The sequence below is a fragment of the Larus michahellis genome, chromosome 3, assembly GCF_964199755.1.
Source record: "Larus michahellis chromosome 3, bLarMic1.1, whole genome shotgun sequence".
Taxonomy (NCBI): domain Eukaryota; kingdom Metazoa; phylum Chordata; class Aves; order Charadriiformes; family Laridae; genus Larus; species Larus michahellis.
In genome coordinates, this window is record NC_133898.1 from 83,658,167 (window position 1) to 83,680,499 (window position 22,333).

Here is a 22,333-nt window from a genome sequence, read left to right on the forward strand (position 1 = left end):
AACTCTTCCACATATATAAGCAATCGTTATGTAAGATTCTGTGAGATTTTGTGAACAAACTGTTTTTCATATAGCAGCGGAACAATTTCATTAATGGATTCTTTCCTCATCTTTGTTCCAAATAAAGCCTTCCCTTTTGAGGCAGATGAAAAATTTAATTCTTCCTCAAATGTGTTATACTTAATGACTTCTTAAAGGAGTCTAAACCATCTTTGTACACTTGGCTGTTTCCAGAGTTTCTCTGGGATTGCCCAGTTCATAACCTTGCTTCTGTCTGGAGAGCTGCTTGTAATCCTCCATGCTCAAAGGATGAGGTAGTATAAGCCATTTGGAAACAAGAAGTAGGAAAACATTACAAAATAGAAGAGTCTACTGGAACTTTTTTTATATGACTAGAGTGCGTTGTCTCTTTATGTAGACTTTGTGTATTGTGAAGCATTATTATTAGATCTCTGACTAACAGGCTTCTAACCTATTTTTCTTTCAGGAATCCCAAAATAATTTTTGATCACTTTCATTTTCTTCTTGAATGTCCTGAACTAATGTCCAGATTTATGCACATCATAAAAGCTCAGGTAAGTGTGAGGAGATGCTTAGTTACGACTTTTATGAATATAAAGAGGGTGTTTCATTTAATAATAATAATACTTCTTTAAAAAAAAAAAAATCCATTTGGGGAGGTTGGAAGAACAAAGCGTGGCCTACAGTGCTTCTGAATCTGCGATGTTGAAAAATCAGATTAAACAGACATGGCAGCCAGATTTCTGTACTTCTCATTCTTTAAAATACATGTGTAAGTCCATTTGGGATGACCGATGTTAACTATGTCTTACAAGTCCAACTTTCAGTTAAACAGAGTTAACTTTCTATTATTAAATCTGTTTGTGCACATCTAATATGTTGATCTTTAAAATGTTGTGCTTTTTCCGTAGTTGACTTACATTTTGAGACAAACCAGAGGATAAATACATCACTATTAGTTGATTTGGCCCTAGTTAATTAGCAGCAGCTCCTTCAGTGAAACATCGAGTTGTCTTGTTATCCTTTACTCTGTTTCCTGCCATTTCCTTTTGTTTGATTGGGATGTTTTTGAGTAAAATTCTGATGTCTTGCATAACCTAAACTCACTTCTCAGTTTAACACAGAACATGAATTCAAGACTGAAGAGTTACTCTAGGGAAGACTAGTGCAGTTAAGTGGAAAAAATAGCGGGCAAACCCCTGTATGGAAGTCTGCTACTTTACATAACTCTGTAGCGTTAAGCTTCTGCCGTGTTTTCATCACTTATCTTTAAAAGGTTGTGATTGTCTACATGTAGCTCAGAGACAGCTGTGCATTTGTTCTATCACAAATGAAGATGATCTTTGGGCAATAATGAGCTATTTGGAACTCCTTCGTTTAACACTCACTGGTATACTTTTGCTTTGTTCTCTATGAGAAAGGTTTCATATATTAAAATATTTTGATCAATGACAGAATTTGCTCAAAACAAAGGTAAAACTCCTCTAACCAACCAGAACCCCGCCACCACCCCCCAAATAATTGTGGAGGGTCTGTTCCAAAAGCTTTATTTCTTTAGTTGTAAACAGTACTATGCCTTTGTTTTTAAATGTACATTGTTTTTGGTAATCTGGTTGTGGTTTTAGGACATGGTGTAGAGGTATTGTTTACGTATTCTTTGGTTGAAATGTTTATTTCTGAAATTCATTACCTATGAATAATGAAGAGAACTTGAGAGCTGGTACCCTGTTTGGCAGATCAATTGAAAGTATGTGACATGAATCGATAGATCAAAGAGGCCATACTTGTGTCATACCTGTATCAAAAGTACTGCAAAATACCAATCTAAACGCTGAATCAAAAAAGCTAGGGCCTTCTCACCTAGGAATTGCTTTGGAAGGTTTTTGGTTCCTTTGGGCTCTTTTTTATTGCCAATGAACTTTACTACAAATGTAACTTGTTTATATCACTTGTGCCTCTGTGCTCAGCTGTGGCTGATATTCAGTAGTGTTACAGAAACCAGTGAATTGCTTCTTATCTAGATTCCTTCCCCCCACTAACCTGGAAGAAGTTCTGTGCTGTTTTTCTACTGCATGGTGAACTCCAATAGCTATTTCTGGATAACTGATGGTCTAGTGTTTCTGCATACCAGGTTTCAGCAAGCACTCAAGGGCATGTCTAGTCCTTTCCTCTTTCCAAAATATTTTATAGCATATTGAGGTAGCACCACTGAGTATCTCTGCACATCTCAAAAATGAATTGAGAAATATGCATAACTGTTTTCTAGTCATGCTTAGAGAGAGGAATTACTCAGTTGAATGCATCTGTGTAATGTGGTTTACCCCTTGTTTCGTAGCCATTTAAAGATCGCTGTGAATGGTTCTATGAACATCTGCATGCCGGGCAGCCAGATTCGGACATGGTGCACAGGCCTGTCAATGAAAATGACATCCTTTTGGTTCACAGAGGTATAGTGTTATAAATGGAAGTACTGTATCTTTGAAATACATTGAAATATAATGAATTAAGATAAAAAAATTAATCGGTGCTTTGTATTTAGATTCTATTTTTAGGAGTAGCTGTGAAGTTGTGTCTAAAGCAAATTGTGCAAAACTAAAGCAGGGGATTGCTGTGAGATTTCATGGAGAAGAAGGCATGGTGGGTAAAACTGCATGATTTTCCTTTATGGTATTTATATAGGTAAATACTAATTTGCTTTCACAAGTATTATTTAGAACTAAATCCTAATTGAAAATAACTTTTATACTTTATTAAGAAATATGTGGTTACCCAGCATAACTGTTTGTGCAGTGAAAATTCTATGTACTAATATGTTTTATTCTTTTGACATGCAGGGGCAGGGTGTGGTGCGTGAGTGGTTTGATATCTTATCCAGTGAAATAGTTAACCCAGATTATGCCTTATTTACCCAGTCAGCTGATGGTATGTCTGCCTTTTTTTAACCTGATTTTAGGGTGTCTTTCATAAAAGCGTTTTTATAATCCAAGAAAAAAGCCACTTAATTCGTTTCAGAATATGATTGTTACTTTTTAAAAGCAACACCAACAGCATTGATCTCATATAGAGAAGTGATCTACTGTACATTTTTATAACTACAGAAGAAGTATTTTTCTTAATTTGATGTTTCCTTGATTTTGTCCTCTTTTTTCTAAGAGGAGAATGAGTAGTTGGTTTTAATGAGCCCATGCTATTTCTGCCTGGTACTAGAAGGCCGTAACACTTTGAGAGTAGTATAGAAAGTGTTTTCCTTTCTTCTGCATCTGCAAGGGAACTGTGGAAGTATTCTTTTATTTCCTTTTAGAAATCCACAAATTCAATCAGTTAATTTTTGTGGTAAAGCTGGATGTTGATATCCACAAGTCTACCTTGTATTTGACTTTTTTTCTTTTGGGTGCTTCCTATAAAGCAAATTTTTATCAATAAAAGATTTCACATAATCATCAGTGATAAATGTTTTACTTTCTACCTGATGAAGTCTTGGCAAGTGGCAAGGGATTCAGTCAGAAGTAGGGGCATACATTAGTTCCCGAAAGTTAAAAGGAAAAGTTCAGGGGTGTTTGTTTGAGGTGGCCTTTTTCAAGGAGATTAGGGCTGAACTGTCTCCTGTCTGCATCTGGAGTCTGTTGAAAGGAGGTGGACGCATTCTGATCCTTCCTTTGACCATGTTCACAAGTTGATAGAAATGTGGCCTGTTAGTGTGAGCAAAAAAATGCACATAGCTGTATAGTAAGATGGAGGACCAAATTTATCTGATCGTGGTTACCCTTATGTTGTTGATAATTATTTCAGAGTGGTGCCTTGGAGAGTGGCTAAGCAGTATCATTGTAATAATAGGATGTCATTGTGTTCTAATACATTTCTTTCTGATGTCTTTTTGCTGTAAACAAAAAACCCCAAACGGTCTTCCAGAACCACAAAGTAAAACTCTTTGAGTGGTTTCAGGTGCTTAGTGTATTCGATAAATATGAACTTTGCTTACTTGTTTTTTTTAAAGTCATGAAATGGGATAATCTTTGTATTTTGTAGGAACAACTTTCCAGCCCAACAGCAACTCTTCTGTAAATCCAGATCATTTGAACTACTTCCGTTTCGCAGGCCAGATCCTGGGGCTAGCTCTGAATCACAGGCAGTTGGTGAACATTTACTTCACGAGGTCATTCTACAAACATATTCTTGGTATGGTTTTATTAAAGTCCTGTTTATTAGTCATAACAATTGTCTAAGCAGTAAATCTTTTCCTTTCTTACTTTTGTATGTATTAAAAGTGAAAAAGTCTTGGAAATGAATGTCTTGTTAATCTTTTATGTACATCAGAGTCACAGCGTAATATGGCAGTAATTGCTATTCCAGTCTGAACCTCTCTTAGGAACTGTTAAAGTTGTAAAATACAGAAATACATTAGCAAAACTATGTGGGAATTTCATACAGTTAGCAACTTTTATTAAAATAGTTAATCTTTCCATTTAGATTTGAATATGAATCTTAAATTAAAAACAAGGCAGGCATCATTAATCTGTCTAAAGCATAATCATATAATTTAGTTGTCTTTAATGTTGCTGACTAGGAATGCCTGAAAGGCAGACTGGTGCAGCCAGTTGTTTTTGTGGTGTATGCAATTCTTCGCATCACAATTGTGAAATTCATCTCTCTTGCCATGTAATGTCGTTCTTGAGAAATGAAAATAATCGGTCCCTAGTTAATTTAGGACAGACTTACAAAGTTGATAACGTTTATGTAATCTGGCAAAAATCTATCAGGCATTCTTTATTATGCCTGGAGTCCTTCAGTCGGGTAATATTTTAACAAGGTGAATCCATACTGTTGCGAACCTCCCTGTCTACCGACTCCAACAAATACTACTTACTTCCTGAAATAGTCTTTCAGCACTAATGCAAGCTCATCCTGTCTCCTTCCTGAGGAAAATTAATTCATACGATTACTGTAGCATTCAAGAGGATTGGTCATAAATCTTTATAAAAGCGTAACTTCTTTTTAATAGAGAAGGCCTGCTGTTAGCTGGTGGTATCTGTGGTCTAGGGCTTTTCTCTGCTCTTCTTTGAGAACCTTAATTGTTGAACATGATGCACCTGTTTTGCATTGTCATGAAAAATTTTCCCTCTTGAAGGGAAATTTATCACTTCCCTCAGGAAGACGTGATAGAAGAGTAAATTCACTTTGCATTCCTGTTACTTCTCGAAGTACATAAATTCCTTTGCCACTGTATGCAGCATTTGCTTTGTGTTTGAGTGCTATTCTTTAATTTTCTTTGGAAGTATAAGATAGCTTGATGTTGGAAGTTTTACCATTCCTCAAGAACCGCTCCTTACTTTAAGACCTAGCAAGGTTTTCAAGGGATTGTTTGCATCTCATTTTAGTTTTCTGCAGTCATTCTGTCCACCTACAGTCTTCCTGTCCTGTTTGCTGAGTTCAGGACAGATCATGTCTTAACTTCAGATTTACTGCATCTCTTCCCTCAGTGTTCAGGGAACACTGTTGCAGCTTGATGGTACAGGCAAGATCTTCCTGACAAAGGGATGCATTTTACTTCTCTCCCTCAGTACTGCCTTCTGCTGCAGGAGAGTGAGTGTATACTTGGCAAATGGCAGTGGAGGACAGCCGATCTGAACAGCACCATGATGGCAATGCCTCATCAAGCTTCTCTAGTCATTGATCTTCACACAGGAAAGTGGTAGACGTATTTTTATGTGGCACAATTTGGCACTGACTTAAGGGTTGGCCTCAAGAGATTCCTCTGTGTGAGCAGAAGAATGATGCTCACAGGCTGATCTCTGTGATGTATTCACAAATGAGAAAAACGTATTTTTCTGCTGTTCAGTGACACTTTGAGAGTAGCCAAGTGTTGCTCTTGTCACCTCTTTTGAAAATGACTACTAATGAATTTGAATTAATTTCTAGTTTGAATCATGATTATATGCTGGATTTGTTGGTTTCTGAATTGATAAGATGACCTATTGTTTACTCTTTTTTTTTTTTTTTTTTCCCCTTTTCCCTGCTGGAGTAACTATTGCAAACCAAACAGCAGCAAGTAGTCTCTGTTAATAAGATCTCACCAATCCCTCTTAGTAAGGTCTTGTCATTCTGTTGAATAGGCATCCTGGAACTCTCTAGAGATTTGTGCATGTTCGATTTCTTTAAGTTCACAGGTTTTTATCACTTCTTGTTACTTAATGGAGACAGAGAATTGGGAAAAATTACACCTCCACTTCCCAGAGTAGTTGCCTTTTCTGCATCACAGTGGTTTGTTTAAACCTTTCCAAGTCTTTCTCCCTCAGATTTGTGCATCTCTTCTTTCCTTGCTTAAGGAACCTGAGTTGCACAGCAGCAGATGCTCCTGAGGGATTTTTGTTTTATTTTTGTTTCAAGTTCAGCTATGGGTTATGCTAACTGTTGTTCATGCCAAATACAAGTTACCAGGTTACAGACATAGGGATTCCATTCAGCTACTTGTCAGGCCTTAAGTAGTGGAGTATGAAATCTTTTGAAGCCTGAGACCATTTCCATTCCTTTGCACCGAGATCCTTGTTTTCCGTAGCCTTTCCTGTTGATGGCACTGAATCCACCAGTTGTGTGGTAAGATCTCCTGTATCTGAGGAAGAGGAGCTCTTCTCTTTAGTGAACAGACATGATGAGGAAGTACTTAGTTAGGAGCTGAAACCTGTATGAACAAGGATGGCCACTTTTTTGAGACTCAGGTGGGTGCATCACCTTTTTTCACTGTGGTGGCTTGAGATCTTTCTGCAACAATGTCTGGTAGGCAACGAAAGATCACCAACTTAAGTGACGACCCAGCTAACACACAACTAATATGCTTTATAATGTTAGATACATAGCTTGCATGATTTCTTTTTGTTCTGTTAAATCAAACCTTATTCTATAGTTCCTCCTGTTCATAAGGGCTGCGCTGTGCTACAGATGTAAAACTGAGGCAGAAATGTAGTCAGAAATTAGTAAGGCCTCTTAGGTTTGTTTTTCTCAAGCTGCCTATCTGTCTGCCCTCTGCTAAAACAAGAGAGGAGAAGATAGTTTCGCTAGTGCAGTTGTCCAGTTACTTTGTATTTTTTTCTAAGTAGCCAATTACTTTTCTGTTTGGAAAAGGAAACTTCCGCTTCCAACACAGGAAGACATGTAGCAGATAAATTCCTAGCTGTGCTATTTGCTGTTAGACTTAAGTCTGCTCTTTCCCGATATAATATAAAATACTCCTTGAAATGGCATAAACATAAAAAATGAAAATTAATTTCTGGGTCAGTGTATATATCAAGCTGGAGGCCTTAAATCCTTGAATACTTACTGAACTTGTCTCAGAGCTCACCTGTGGTATCATTTTGAAGTTGTGTTGCACAGAAATACCTGTTTATCACAAATATGCTAAGGTAGATTTCTTTTCCTTTTCAAACTCAGGTGCCCTAAGGGCATATCAAGAGAAAGCTACACAGTATTTCATGGGATTCAAATTTTGTCCTGGTAAATCTGAGAGAGTTTCTTTAAAACTGCCTGGCTTGAGCCTGTTGATTGGCAAAATATCTGTCAAGCAAATGTGTGAGCTTAGTGCTTTTGTCTCACAACATGCTGACTATAAGTGTAGTCTCATCATAACACTCTAGTTCAGTTTCTTCTCTAAAGGAGTCTCTGATTCCTACTTTTCAATCTGCTTCTTTTCCTACGTGTTTTGCTTATATCCCTCAGAGACATCATTATTTCCACATTTCATATGTGAAATGTGCATATGCGTACTAGTTGGCAAAACCGAAAGTCCTCTAGAAACTACTAGACAGCTGTTAGATTCTTTTTTTTTTTTTTTGAGAGAGAAATGACAGTGAAAATTCACTAGTAAATAATCTGTCCTTCTCGTTAACTGGAACGTTGCTTGATTTTTTTTTTTTTATTAGAAAAACAACATCTTACAGCTTGTGTACATGCCACTTCAGCCCTAGTCAGTTCTTCCAGGGAAATACTATAACAGTTTTTGCATTTACATGTTTGCACCGGTTGCTAACCTTTGAATTTTGTGTTGCTCTCTGGGGTACTGCTTCTTCAGTCCGTAGCATGCTAAGACCTTTACTAATCGGCATCCTGGTGACATTTCACAATGCACAGAAAATGGTGAAGCAAAGAGAGTAATTCCTGATAGTTTTTTCAACTGAATATTAGGTCTCATAGCAAACATGATTAAAAAGAAAAAAAAAAAGAAGAGCAAAAGAATTTTCTAAGTACAGAAAAGTTGTCTTCATTTTTTTTTTTCCCCAGTTATAAATCCTTTTCTGAGGGAAAAGATACTTTTGTATAGAGAAATATAGTATTTGGGTTTCTAAAAGCTATGTAGAAAACCTAAAAAATTTTTTTTTGGAAACTCATTTAACATTGTGTGTTCTGTATGGTTAGATGCTTTTACTGAAATACATTAGCGAACTAAAATTCTGCAAACTGTTGTTGCTTGAGTGGTATGCTATTTGCTGCACTGGGAAGAAAAACATACAGAGGAAACTTGATTCTTTTATACTTTTAAGATGTAGTAGTACATCTTAAAACATACTACATCTGTGTAGTAAGTACAGTTCTGCTATAGTTCGTAATGGTGAATCTTTTTCCCTTTTCCTATTACTGCATTATTCCAGTTTCTCTCTAGAGGGCAATCTTCTACCATATATTAAGTTTGGAACCCTTTTTGCTTTATCCTGTTTATTTGGTTTTTTTGTCTCTCTGTTTTTTCTAGGTATACCTGTAAATTATCAGGATGTAGCATCTATTGATCCAGAGTATGCAAAGAACTTGCAGTGGATTTTAGATAATGATATCAGTGATCTGGGTTTAGAGCTGACCTTCTCTGTTGAGACTGATGTGTTTGGAGCAATGGAAGAAGTACCATTGAAGCCAGGGGGTGCAAGTATACTTGTTACACAGGAAAACAAGGTGAGTATACAGGTTTATTCAGAAGTTGATAGTATAAGAAAAACAAGTGAATAACTGAAAGCATAAATGGTATACCCATCTTGAAAGAAATACACAAAATAAAAAAGCTGCCGACACTCTTCCCCCTTTTTCTAGCTTTTCTAGTTATAGAAATAGTACTATTTAAAATCTCTGTAAACGTTCAGGTTTGAGGAGGTTTGAGGTTCTTTCTGACAGAACTGTTGGAAGGAAAATAGGGTCAGCTTTAAATGAAGGGTTTATTTTCAAAGTTACAAATATTCCTAAAGTTAAGTTGTGGGTATATATACTAGGAAGGTAAAACAGTAGCAATTGCTAAAAGAAAAATTGTAGGTGATGTTGCAAAGTGTGCTGCCTGCTAGGGCAGTCTATGGTGCTGGATTGCTCTACAGTAACATATGGATAATTGACAGAGTAAAAGGCTGCAGGAAGCTTTTTCAGCCATTTGCAAGTCACTCAGTGTGTATAGAAATATATATAGAAATATATAGATAGAAATAAAATAAACCTTTTTAATTTACTTTAATAGGGACAGTTTGTAAAATCCCCGAGTTCTCTGCAGCATTAGTTCAAAAACAGATATGTAAAAATACAGGCAGATTTTGAAAATCATCTAAAAATTAAGATGGACATCAGTCTAATTGAATTCTGCAGTTACCCACTAGATAGTTCTGAGTAACTGCAGGAGTGCCATGGGCAGACCTGCAATTTTTTGTATCATTGACTCTTTTGGTCCTTATGTCTGCTTTGTGTTTTGGATTTCATTTGTACTGAGCTAGCCTAAACTTGCTTTGTGTCCACAGTATTCATTCAGCTCTGCCAGTCTCGTAGACAGCTGCTGTATTAGTAAATGACCGCTTGGTGCCAGCATTTGTTCTAACTTGTAGTTCATGTTGGAGCAATTGGCACTTGCTTCTTATATGCTTAATCCTTGCTTTCATTAAGGTAGAGTGTCATTCCAATAGCAGGAATACGTATTATTAGCCTGATTCTGCACTGTTTCCTGCAATATAGTCATTCATGAAAGAACACAGATGGTAAAACAAGTCTAATTGTGAAGGCAGTGGATGAATAATTTCTTTATAACATATCAGAGAAAACAAGGCTGTTGATTCTTGTTTCTGGGCAGTCTTAGCTTCTCAATACATAAAATAGATGTATGTGACATAAATTGTGGTTTGATAGCAAATTTTTAAAAGTTGTTATCAGTTAGCATGAAATTGGAAGTTTGCCCACGCGAGGATACCCTCAGTCATTAGTAGTTTACATTGCTCTGTTAACTTCTGGCTTGGGGTGTAGACTAAAAAGGGTGGTTGAACGTGTGTAGAACAGATGCCTCCATTCTAGCTCATCAGCTTTCCTCAGCTGTGGCAAGAGGGGACAGGAGTGTGTGTAGCTTCTATTTGAAAGGTGGTAAGAAACAGATGGCTGTTGTGGTACCTTTGAAACTGTTAATATTAGTTGATTTTTGAATTTGAAGCTGCAAAGTGTGAAGTCAACAAACATCTGTAAGATGGCACTGTCTCTTGTTCACTGATTTTTTTGACAGTGGCAAGCCAAATTGCTTAAAACTAGATCTGTATTTTAAATGGCATTTGGGGATTTTTCCCAATTTCTTTAAGTTGACGTGTTTTTGCAGTATGTTTAAGCTTAGCAGTTCTAACAGGTTAAACAGGAAAGTCTCTACTTTACTTTATAAAACATCTTTTTTTCCTGCAAGAGATATCTTTCTTCTGCCTTTACCCGAAGAATAAAAGATTGCTGTTTAAAACTCATTCTATTTGCTATACCTCTGGGAGAAGAGAATTCCGCTTCTAAAGGAATTTGCTGCGTAGGCACACTAGCAGATTACCTGTTTAAAGGATAGCATTTTTTAAAAAAGGAAATTGAGTGACTCTCCATTCCTTAAAAAACCCCAACCAAACCCACGAAAAAAAAATAAAAATGCCAAAACTAAACACCCCCCACACCTCCCCACCCACGAAATCACCCAAACAATCCACCTCCCTCTTATTGAAAACGAAAATAAAGAGAGTAAATGCCCCATTGAGGAGCGGTAGTAATAGCTGTTTGTAAAAAGCTGCTTTCTTTGAACAAGGGAATTTTCGTTTTAAACATCAGCTGTGTAATAGGTGAATGGTTGTAGGACCATATGACACAAATGTTCCAGTCTTGCAACTGCAAGGTCCATGTAGCTCCAACTGAAGTATTGGTTATAGGAGTGGTTCAGCTGCCTTTTGTCATGGTAATGGAGAGACTTCAAAGCAAAAAGTCAGGCTTTCTCCAGTGTCCATGCTAAGCATTTCTCTTTGTTCTTTGCTGTGTATATTTTTGCAGCTTTCTACTTACTTTTTAGGAAAAAATAAAATTAGAGCTAGACCATATGCCATTTTAAAAACAATGGTGCAAATCTCCACAGTCCTGTGGTGCTCTCTGTCCTCCCAGAACTTCTCTATCTGTGAGCTGGCTGTGCTGTTTGGCCGTAAAAAAAAAATTACTTTTTTTTTTCAAACAGCTTTGGAATGGAGCCGCTCTCTGAACATCATAATCAACATTGATCCTCGTCTCACAGTATATGGGGTTGTGAAATCGGGGAAGCACGATCTCAGCTTGATTTACCTCAAAGGAAAATACAGCTCAACCCCTCACCCAAACTAGACTTTGTCATCATATTTGTGATGCCTGTGTATGTTCAATCAAATCTCCCTTCTTAAAAGAAGGCTGGATTGTAGCTTTTATGCACTATGTAGGAATGCATATGTAGATCTGAAATTATGTAGATATTTCTGTTTTGTAATGTGCTCCTAAGGCTTCTGAGAGGGAATAAAATGTAAACGAAGTGAAAAGAGGGAAAAACAAATTGACCAGTTTTTTGACCGGCATATATTATGTAAATTCTGTGGTACAGGTCCTTCAGTATGTGCCAGTGCTGATAGGATGCTCGGTTGTTCTGGGCTGTTTAAAACATTTCTTGTTACACCTAAAGCACAGCAACTGTTTTCTCTCATAACAAAAGTGTTTTAATGTAAATATTTTTGTAATGCAGAAAACAAGTTTGTCCTTTTTTTTTCTATTAGATCTTTTTAAAATAAGATTGTGAATTTTTCTTTCTACAGCCCTGTTTTCTGACTAGCCTAATTTATGTAACAGCAATTTAAGACATGTAAAACAAGTATTTCTGATCATTGAAGACCAGTGTTAATGCTACTTCTAATCCTGATGTTGCTAAAGTTTCTGATTTTTTCCTAGAGCACATAAGATGTCTTCACAGAGACTGACTTTTGTCTAGTGCAGTTAATTTCCTTTGGCTACCCCTCTAATTCCTTAGAGAGGGGAGGTGTCTTCAGTTCCACTGACAGTAGAAGCAACGTAGGGAGATTACTAGATTGAAACTAGATTTTTGGGAACAGCTCTGCATTTGAAGATATGATTAGGTAATGTTCTTCCTCTTCAGAGCACTTCACAAATTAATTGTCTTCTCACTTTAATAAAATGGTAGTAATGCATTTAAAAATATCTTCCAACTGTAAAGCAAGTGGCAACCCCTCTATACTTCTGTGAATGTAAGGAGCTCCCTTGGAAAAATACCCTGTTTTCTGAAAGGGGAGAAAGAAAAAAATGCTTGGTTGCTTTTGTGCAGGTTCAGAACCTAAAAGTTTAGGTTAATGTTTTCTAAAATTAAAAATCAAGGTAGTCTATTTATAAGATTAGTGTCTTGAAGGAAGGTGATAGTCGAGATGGTTTAATTGGGAGTTATGTTTCATGATTTCATTATTAAAAAACATGATTAGGAAGCCAAATCATTACTTTGAAACTGAATACCTTAAAGAATCTAGGAATAAATTTTGTTCTCAAGTAGAAATCTCTTTTCTTGAGTAAAGAAGCTTTATTAGAGTAGCATAGTTTTGTCAGGGTAGATGAGACATGTTTATACAGATTTAATGTAGTCACTTTTGTCTGTCTCATTCTAAAAACCTTCCTCCATTAACTGCCTCCTAGGCTTTTGTGTTTTAAACAAAAGCAAAGTTCTGGTGGATTCCTTTTCTAACTGGCATCTTTAAAGGGGACAGAGCCCCCAGATCTCTAAAGCATGCAGTTTATGATATTGTCTAGTCACATGGTTATGCTATAAATGCTTTTCTATTTTTTTGTTTTCCTTTTTAAAAACTGAGGAGATTTTCAAGACTTTCTTAAAAAAAAAATCAATTGTTATTCTGTTAGACTGGGAGGTAGCAATTAGGCTTTTTGTCTCGCAAATATTCCTTCATAAGTTTACCCTTTTTCCTGAGTTATGTCAGTTTGCTTAATAGAATATTTTTCTTTACAAGTATCGCCTTGTTTATGTCCTTGGATGATCACAACCATGGTTGTATTAGATGCAGGCATGACAAACTAAGTTTTATTCACTTCCTTTGTCTTAATCCAAATCCCTGTTTTTTGACTGGTTTGTGTTACAATTTAAACACTTTTGTTTGGGAATTTTCTGTGGAAGGAAGGAAGGGGGAAGAGCAGAAGGGGCTCTGAACTCTGAGGGACCTTCTGAATTATTTTGGGTTGCTTCTGTCCGTGGAAAGTGCATAGGGACTCTTAATATTTTACAGTAGATGATATTTATAATGTATTGAGGACTGCATTTGTGTGTGTGGGAGAGTTTGCATGAGCACTATGTATTTGTGCTGTTGTATATCTTAATGTAATTTTCTGTGTTGCAGGCTGAGTATGTCCAGCTTGTCACAGAGCTTAGAATGACAAGAGCCATTCAGCCTCAGATAAATGCCTTCTTACAAGGCTTCCATATGTTCATTCCACCATCTTTGATCCAGCTTTTTGATGAATATGAACTGGTAAGCAAAAATGTCTATGCTTCTTGAAAATACTTTGTTCAGCATACTTCATCAGTGGTGTAGTGACGTAAACGTAAAGCTCAGTACCCAAAAAATAAACATTTTGTACCTTTCACTTTTTTCCTGGGCATCTATCAGTGAGGATCACAATATGTGTATTTCTGCTTATCCTGTTTACTTGAATGACCATCTTCCCTCACATGCCAGCGATAAATGCCTTGAATTGTAATTTCAAAGTGGGATCAGCATATTGTGGCCTTCAAACCTTTTCATATTTTCTTTCAGAAGTACAGAAGTTCTTTAAAAGAAAGGAGGTGGTGTCTATTATTGTCTTGACTTTTTCTGAGTCACAAAATCAAATTCCAATTAAGTTTTTGTGGTGGTTTGATCTTCTGTAACCAAGGAATCTTAAGTCATGCCAAAACTCAGAGCTTTTTTCTTTTAGGTTCTTTGGCAATAATTTCTACATCTTGATGTAGATGTGCTTGAATTTAAACAGATCACATGAAGTTACTTGAATTCAAGAATCTTCTTGTATTAAAATTTAGTTGTAGATTCCGTGAGGTTGCAACTAAACAGAAAAAGCACTGTAATTTTTGTACTTCTTAAAGCATTACTTTTTAAAATAGCATAAACACTTGAAATTAGTGGTTAGTCAGGAGAACTAACCGTAATCTCTGTGCTTCTTCTGAAGGAGCTTTTGTTGTCTGGTATGCCAGAAATTGATGTGAATGATTGGCTAAAAAATACAGAATACACCAGTGGCTATGAGAGGGGAGACCAAGTTATACAGGTAAAATTATTTTTTTAATAATGTAGACTGTTGCATTTTTAACCCCAAAAAGATGCAGTTGTTTTTGTTGTCAGTTTCTGTGCGTGTTTATGGAAGCTTATTTTTACTGAAATTTGTGGACATTTTTTTAATACTATTTTCCTGTATTACGTGACTTGGTTATATATAAATTTCATATGAAAATTTCCATCATTTAAGTAACAAACACAAATATTCCATTTATTGTTTTACCATTGTCTTTTCAAGTACTGCAACTATTTAATGGAAAATACAAACTAACTTATTTTTCATTTAGTGGTTCTGGGATGTTGTGGAAGAACTAACTCAGGAAGAGAGAGTATTGCTACTACAGTTTGTTACTGGCAGGTGAGAAACTCTTCTGTAACAACACATATGTTGTCTGGATACTCTGAAATAAGTCAAGAGACTTCTGATTACCATACAAGATAATCTAACTAGAAACTATTTTGCATAGTTTGGTGTTCCATATGTTGATCAAAGTAGACAAAGTGTGTGTTAATACTTTTGCTGCCTGTATTGCCAGCAAAATGATTGATTACATATTTATTATACTTGGCTGCTTTGCAAGAGGTCTTTGTATAGTTAAGTTGCTGTCCCAGGCAATTTTTAACAAGGCAGTAGTGAATTTAACTGTGCTTTATATTCTTCTTTCTGCTGCATGTTTATGTGGCTCTTGGCTTCTTCAGTAATCAATATAGGCTTTAATATATGAGATAACTAGGTATCACTTTGGTCAGTGTAAACAGAACATCCTTCTAAAGCTCAGCTGAATTTAACATTAGCGCAGCGTGTCAAGATCAAGTGAAGATGTAACCTTATGCAAGACTGTGATTGCTTTATATAGGATTTCTGTCCTAAATTCTAGTTGTTCTTCAGGGAAAGCTACTTTTATTTCCCTTATGGTTTGGGGACAGTGGGGGAAAGTTTTGAGCAATAAATGCCCCTGTGAGCTGGGTGAGTTGCTGAGTTTGTGTATACAGACATTTTGCAAAGTGGAACCATAGACATACATGTGGCACCTGAGCTGTGTAATCAATGTCTCTTTCTGGTGGCAGGTGGAGATCGCACTATCGTCTTTATTTGATGTTCCCGTCATATTCTAGGATTAGTAGAGTAGTTGACCTTTTGTTCATAAGTTTTGTGCTTAGGCAATGGTAAAATACAAATGAAGATCATCAACCTTGTCTTTTATACTAAGGAATTTCACAGTCACGGAGGTATCATCAAATGGCACGGTCTTCAAATGCTATTAGTTTCACTTGATTTATTATGAATTTCATTGTTTTTAGGGATCACAGATAATTTAAGAAGCTAGTTCTGTGCACATCAATCTTTTCTTTTTGCCCTCTGCAGAAACGATTCCTGCAGTTCTAACTGCACAGCTGTGGCACGCCAGCTGCTGGTCTTTCATTTTTAGTGGACTAGTCCATTTCTAAATCTAGATAGCAAATAAGGATCTTTAAGATGTAAGGTCATGTTTCAAATACTTGTTATAACATTCCAAATAGTACTGAAGTGGCATTCACTATTTTCATGCCATTTGGGATAATCTGCTGGGTTCTAAGAGACACTTTCTATCAAGTAAACAATTTTGCTGTCTGATTAATACGTGCTTGAGCACCATTAATTTTGGTCACAAATCACGTACTGACTTGTTCTTACCCATTTCTTGCTAGTAGGAAAGAAATTTTTAGTCTCTCTTCAGAACTCTGGGCTGGAATCTAAAAACAAGTTGGTCAGTTTTTTTCTGTATCAGCTAGGAGGAACCCATTGTGGTTTTTCTTCAGTAATGGAAATGTAACATGTATGTTTTCCCATAAAAATTTAGGTTTTGAAAGCTACCTCTAATAGAGGAATGCAGCTGGCATTTTTGCACATAAATCCCCAGACAGTCCTAGTTTCTGGGCATGGAAGATTTAGATGCTGAATTGCCTCGTGAACTAAAATGCCAGTTAGTCTAGTACAGGCCAGTATTTTAAGTAAAATTGTATACCAAAAGTATACCTGATTTTAAACTACGATCTTTTTCTGGTGTCACGCTTCCCTAGTGAAGAATTTGTTTCTGCGTGTACTCATTAGCAGGCTGCATTCAAAATTTTCTTTGTTTTAGCCATTTCCCTTTAATCTCTTCTGCATATTCAGTTACTTGATTTTTATTTTTTTTTTTGGTGTCTGTGCGTGAAGTGGTACTATTCTTTTTTTCCAATCAAAGACTATGAAATTAATTTAGCTAATTAAATAAAACAGTTACACTTATGATGTATTAAGTGTTTCTCTGACGTCTCTAAATATTCCTTAAACTTTGCCTTTTGTCTTTTTCCCCCATTCTTACACCTCTTTCTCTTCAATATAATGAAGTCTTGCTTGGGTAGTTTTGGCAGAGACACCATTCCATTCATCATTCATACCAATTTTGAGCCATTTTTTAAACAGTAAAGTAGTTGTTGTGAGCAGTGTTTGAGTAGCAGATTCTGTGTGTTTGGAGGTCTTAGCACACTTAAGAAAAAAAGCCTAAATATTCTTGTGCCTCATGGTGAGGATCTGAAAGTTTACTTATGTGTACCACCTGCTTTTTCTCTGCTGACAGCTGCTTGAGATCATAGCACCAATTCCACATGCTTTTACTTTTTCCCTCTTGATCTGTTTGGTGTTTATAATTGTATTTGGCTAAATTATTGTTAATTATCCATTGGCAACTTTTGATCAGCTTTTTAGTTAACAGTTGGAGGGAAATGTTGACAGCTTATCATGATAAATTCTACTTTATTGGTATTCTGTGGATATCAGGATTGCTGTTTTAACTTCTTAGGGGATTGTAGTTTCTGTTGAGTAATAAGCTTTATGCTATTTTAAGGGAAATACTGTGTATTTGATAAATATGATAGATATATATGACTACTTTTAATAGTAAAACAAAACATAAGGGAACTGACTTAAAGTATCTCTTCTACACTGTTTTCTTTTTAACTAAATTTATGCAAAATCTGTAAGTGGGGAAAAAAAGATAGAAAAGTTAGGATTCAGATGTGAACTTAAACGTTTTAATAGTATTGAAATTTCCAAAGCTATGAAACCATATTGTTGCTCTTGCTGAAGGCTACTTGCACATGCAGTAAGAGAGGTAAGATCTTGGGGTACTATTTGCACATACTTGGAAGGCTTTTTTTACTGTATTGGCAGTGTTTTACTTGGAAAGAAAACTCATTCTTGGAGGCGTAAGTGTGCAGCCATCTGTTACTTCTGAATGTTCAAAGCCCTGATCATACTAAAGATTTTGACCTGTTGTATGAAAAACATTTTAATAAGTTAGATTGTAAAAACTTTTAGCTAATAGTGGGCTGAATGATAAATTTTCAACAGCTATGTCTGTGTTTTATTGTTAATTTGAATGTGGAATTCTCTTGGTTCATCAGAGGGGGAAAAAAAAGTCAGTGAAAGGGAGGCAGCACTGTATTAGAAATGCGAGCCAAAACCATGGTATAAAAGAGTACTGCTGTAAAATCTTTACAACTGTTCTGAACTGTGGCTGTGAGCACAATTCCAATCGTATGTCAGAAATAGTGTGCTGAAAATAATCAGTACTTCCCTCCATAGTGGTTGCCTTATATACCAGTGCTAGAACTATATGCCCAATGTTGCCATCATTAAGGTAGGCGATACAGATTTATGTGTTGGCCACTATAGCTAGCTGTTAAAGGCATGTTGAAAAAGTATTACTGTGAGCTCTGTCCTAGCTCCTTAACATTTGGCAGTAGCAACCCTTACTCTTTTGCATTTTTGCCAAGTAGTTTTACTGTGAGTGGAAATATTACTTCATTCTTCTTTTTCATTCTTGCTCCTGGTTTTTACAGTTCCTTTTATTTTGTGGATATGGGAGCATTGTTTTTAATGTAAGTATCTGTAATCCAAAATTCTAACAGCTGTTATATATTTTTTTTTGGAAGGTTTTTTCTTTTATCAGATCCTTTCTTTGCTAGCTATAAAAACTGCAGAATAGCTGTGGTTGGAAGTAACTTCTGGAGATTGTCTAGTCCAATCCCGTGCTCAGAGCAGGGTCAGGTAGAGGTGGATGCTCAGAGTCTTGTCCAGCCAGGTTTTGACTGTCTCCAGGGATGCTGACGCCTCAGCTTGTCTGGGCAACTTGTTCCAGTGTTTGACCACCTCACAGTAAAGAAGTTTTTCTTATGTTTAAATGGAAATTTCATGGATTTCAGTTTGTGCTCGTTGCCTCCTGTCCTATCACTTGCGTGCTCCATCTTGATACTTGTGCTCCATCTTACTCGCTGCAGTATTCCTTAAACCGTAAATATAAATAACCATAGATGTTTGCCTACACTGAGATAACGTTCTGTTACAAAAACTGGTTGTAGAAATGAGTCCTGTTTGCAGACAGAATTCTCTTAAATATCATTCAGACAATTTGATGCCTAATGTAAATGGATGTGTTATTCAATATTGTAATTAAGAGCATTTAGACAATGAGAATTATGATATGGATAAGAAAGGGGGAACCTTGATAAAAATATTAGTAACTGGTCATGTGTAGCAGTTAGAGGTATTTGCAGTGTAAAGATTGTATTTTTTGGCTTATAACATTCTTGTAATGGTCTGATTGCTGTGAATTTTCTCAGTTCCAGGGTGCCTCATGGTGGTTTTGCCCATATAATGGGTGGCAGCGGATTGCAAAATTTTACAATTGCTGCTGTGCCATATACTGCAAATCTTTTACCAACGTCAAGCACATGGTATGTTAACTAGTCTCACTGAAATACCTTCAAAACAGGGCTTTTTCATGTCAGTCACAGTCAGAAGTACAGTTCGAGTATTTTCTTTAAAAGGCCAAAAAAAAAAATTTAGTTTGTGAAGTATTCACTATCCAACATAAGTGGTAGGTTTTAACCCAGGTGATGTTACACTATGTTTACTCTTTGTTTACTATGTCATTTTGCTTAACTAAAGGCAGTGGGGGATCAGTAAGGGAATATTCAAATTAAATTATTGTATTTACAATTTACTGAAGTGAAAAAAAACCCTGATTTCCTGCAATATATTTGAATGCTCAGTGGTACTGTAATGCAGCACAGGTTTGTTTTTCTTCCATAAATGTGACATCTTCAGGGTTTTCTATCAAAATACTTTACTGGTGGGTTTATTGTTGAAGTGTGTTGTGACTTTTTTTTTCATTCTTTTCAGTATCAACATGCTGAAGTTACCCGAATACCCAAGTAAAGAAATCCTTAAGGATAGGCTTCTTGTGGCATTGCACTGTGGAAGCTACGGTTATACAATGGCATAATGAACTCTAGAAAACTCATCTGACTACTGATGTGCGATTCAGAGTGGCAGAAGTAATTTTGGAAACTGTCAATAGAAAAGCAGCTTAGATGCTGCAGCCCATTGGCAGGGCTGGGCTTCTGAACTCATCCAGGATCATCAGCTATTTCCTCCATTATATGTTGTCAAAAGTCACCTTGATACCGTCACAACAAACTTCTCAGTGTGCTGCATTTTCATTTTGTAAAATGACAGATCTGTATGGAAATCAGTTTACATGCTTTTCATTATTGCTTCAGTCTGAATCAGGAGGTTTTGTCAGAATCTCTTTCCACAGTTTACTTTTGATTTTCAACTATATGGTTGAATGATATGTGTTTTAGTTTACTTTGCACTCAAATGGCATGCGACTAATGGACAGACTTGTACTTTATGCCTCGTTGCATGTGAAAGTGCCGTTTATTTTTGCAGAGAACACTCTATAGAAAGTTCAATTGGGATTTTGTACAATAAGACAAATCTGATGTATTTTCCATTTATTTGCATAGTAACAGAAATAAAATTTTATAACTTTTTAGTACTTCAATGTATATAGTATGTAAAGATTAGACTGTTATCACCGGAAAAAATAACAGATGAAGTTAATATCTAATTTATATTAGAATTTACACTATATTCTACTAAATATTTAAAGTATTTGTGACTTTATAGTCAACTTGCAGTTTAGAATTTGTAAATATTATTTAAGATCTATATCCATTTGTTTGAATGCCTTTACTCTTTCTTTGACATAATTGTATGTTCAAAAGGTATTATTAAATTTTAATATTTTTTACCAGAATCTGAATGTGACAAGTTTGTGTGTCTTTGTGGGTGGTTTATTCTTTTTTTCCCTCGGGATTTTATTCATCTTACTATAATTTGAATTGTCGTGGAAGCAGCATTTGAGAAGGCATTGTCAAATTGTATGGATACACATAAGCAAATGCACAAGGAAGGAACTTGAGCTTATTGAGGTTAACAGGCAAGACTATAATAATTAGAATCTCATGTCAAAATTTATATAAAATTAGAATATATTACTCAAAATGTAAAAAGACACAGCAATGGCTCATCAGCAAGTGTTTTTGATGATAAGCAGCTGCACTGGTTGGGGTAGGTGATGCATTTGCATAACTGCTTTTTAGGGACCCTAGGGTAGATCTACATTATTTTTTTGGTTCAGGTTAGGAGTGTGGGCTTTATTGTTGTTTTGAGGGTGATTTTGATTGTGGGTTTTTTTTTGGTTTTTTTTGTTTTTTTTTTTTAAATTAATCTGGTCATCCCTGCTTGTCATGCTTTTGCTGCAGAGAATGCTAACTGGATTCTCTCCAGGTGAAACTAAACAGAAAAACGTGATCCAAAAAGGTACCAAATGCTAATGGATGAATAGCTAATTATGTCTACAAGACCTAAGTGATCAGAAGAGGTGATCTGAAGAGTTAGTAAATGAGTTGAGACATAGTGAACCCCCCAAAGACGTAAATTTTAAGGTTCAGGTCCTCGGCACGGTGTTTGCTACTGATCCGTTCATGTTTTCCTACACTAAGTGCCAGTACATGTGTACCCTGAGTTCACCAGCTGATCTGTCTAGGCTGCTTGGTGCTGTTTTATGGGATTTTATTTATTTGTTTTAATCTAAAGCATACATAACCTCTGGTGGTGGGAGAGAGAAATCTGTGGACCACCTGATTCTGTGGTGCCACAGTAATTTTCCTTAGGGCTAAGCTTTACGCTTAGACTTAACTAGCTTTATGTCCCTTCTGGTTCTGTTTGTGCACGTGTAAATGTTGGTTTAAATTCTTATGCGGTGTTTGTGGCTGCGACTTAAGGAGAATACTGCTTTTAGTTAGCAGAAAGAGCAGACCCTTCCAGCAGGGCAATCCAGTGAAAGCTGGCGAGACTGTTGCTTCAGTCGGCAGAGAGATGCCGTTCGTCTCTGGCATGCTCTAGGAAGCTTACACTGTTTCAATACGTTAGATGTTTGAGGCTGCAGGGGGGTTTAGCGTTTAAATCCCAGTTATCTTGGATCCCTCGGTTAGCAGAAGTACTTCACTGTTCTGCACAGCTGGGCAGTGCTTGGTTCCCTGGCTATAAAGCTGATTTCTGTGTGTGCCTCTGCGACGTAGATTGATAGCAGGACGGTGTTTTGAGCAGTGCAAGGTACTTGTCAGGAATTATGTATTTCTGTTTTCTTTATGTAAACTAGGATTTTATCTTTATCCGAGGGTTTTACTGTAAATACTGTTGTTCATTAACTACTACACAATCTGTGGTTTTCTTTTTTTTTTATTTTTTTTATTTCATGTATTCTGTTTCATGGTAACATTCAGCAGTCTGCAGGAAACAGAAACCTTGCATACTCGGTGTAGTGTCCAAAACATGTCATACC

The 22,333-nt window shown here is 36.3% G+C and overlaps 1 protein-coding gene across 5 annotated transcripts in view; it reads left to right on the plus strand.

Annotated features, from left to right (window-relative positions):
• The window catches only part of HACE1 (HECT domain and ankyrin repeat containing E3 ubiquitin protein ligase 1), a 55,775-nt gene extending 35,032 nt beyond the window's left edge, over positions 1-20,743 (plus strand). For 4 of the 5 annotated variants that reach the window (XM_074581035.1, XM_074581036.1, XM_074581038.1 and 1 more), the window contains 11 exons: positions 488-575; positions 2,357-2,468; positions 2,561-2,658; positions 2,856-2,943; positions 4,048-4,197; positions 8,756-8,952; positions 13,683-13,814; positions 14,509-14,607; positions 14,903-14,973; positions 19,260-19,373; positions 19,822-20,743. In XM_074581035.1, the coding sequence (XP_074437136.1) occupies positions 488-575; positions 2,357-2,468; positions 2,561-2,658; positions 2,856-2,943; positions 4,048-4,197; positions 8,756-8,952; positions 13,683-13,814; positions 14,509-14,607; positions 14,903-14,973; positions 19,260-19,373; positions 19,822-19,924 (1,252 nt within the window). In that variant the 3' untranslated portion in view covers positions 19,925-20,743. Of the gene's footprint in view, positions 1-487; positions 576-2,356; positions 2,469-2,560; positions 2,659-2,855; positions 2,944-4,047; positions 4,198-8,755; positions 8,953-11,485; positions 11,650-13,682; positions 13,815-14,508; positions 14,608-14,902; positions 14,974-19,259; positions 19,374-19,821 lie in introns of those variants that run through there. The other variant, XM_074581039.1, reaches the window with a different exon arrangement.
• The last annotated feature ends 1,590 nt before the right edge of the window (positions 20,744-22,333 follow it).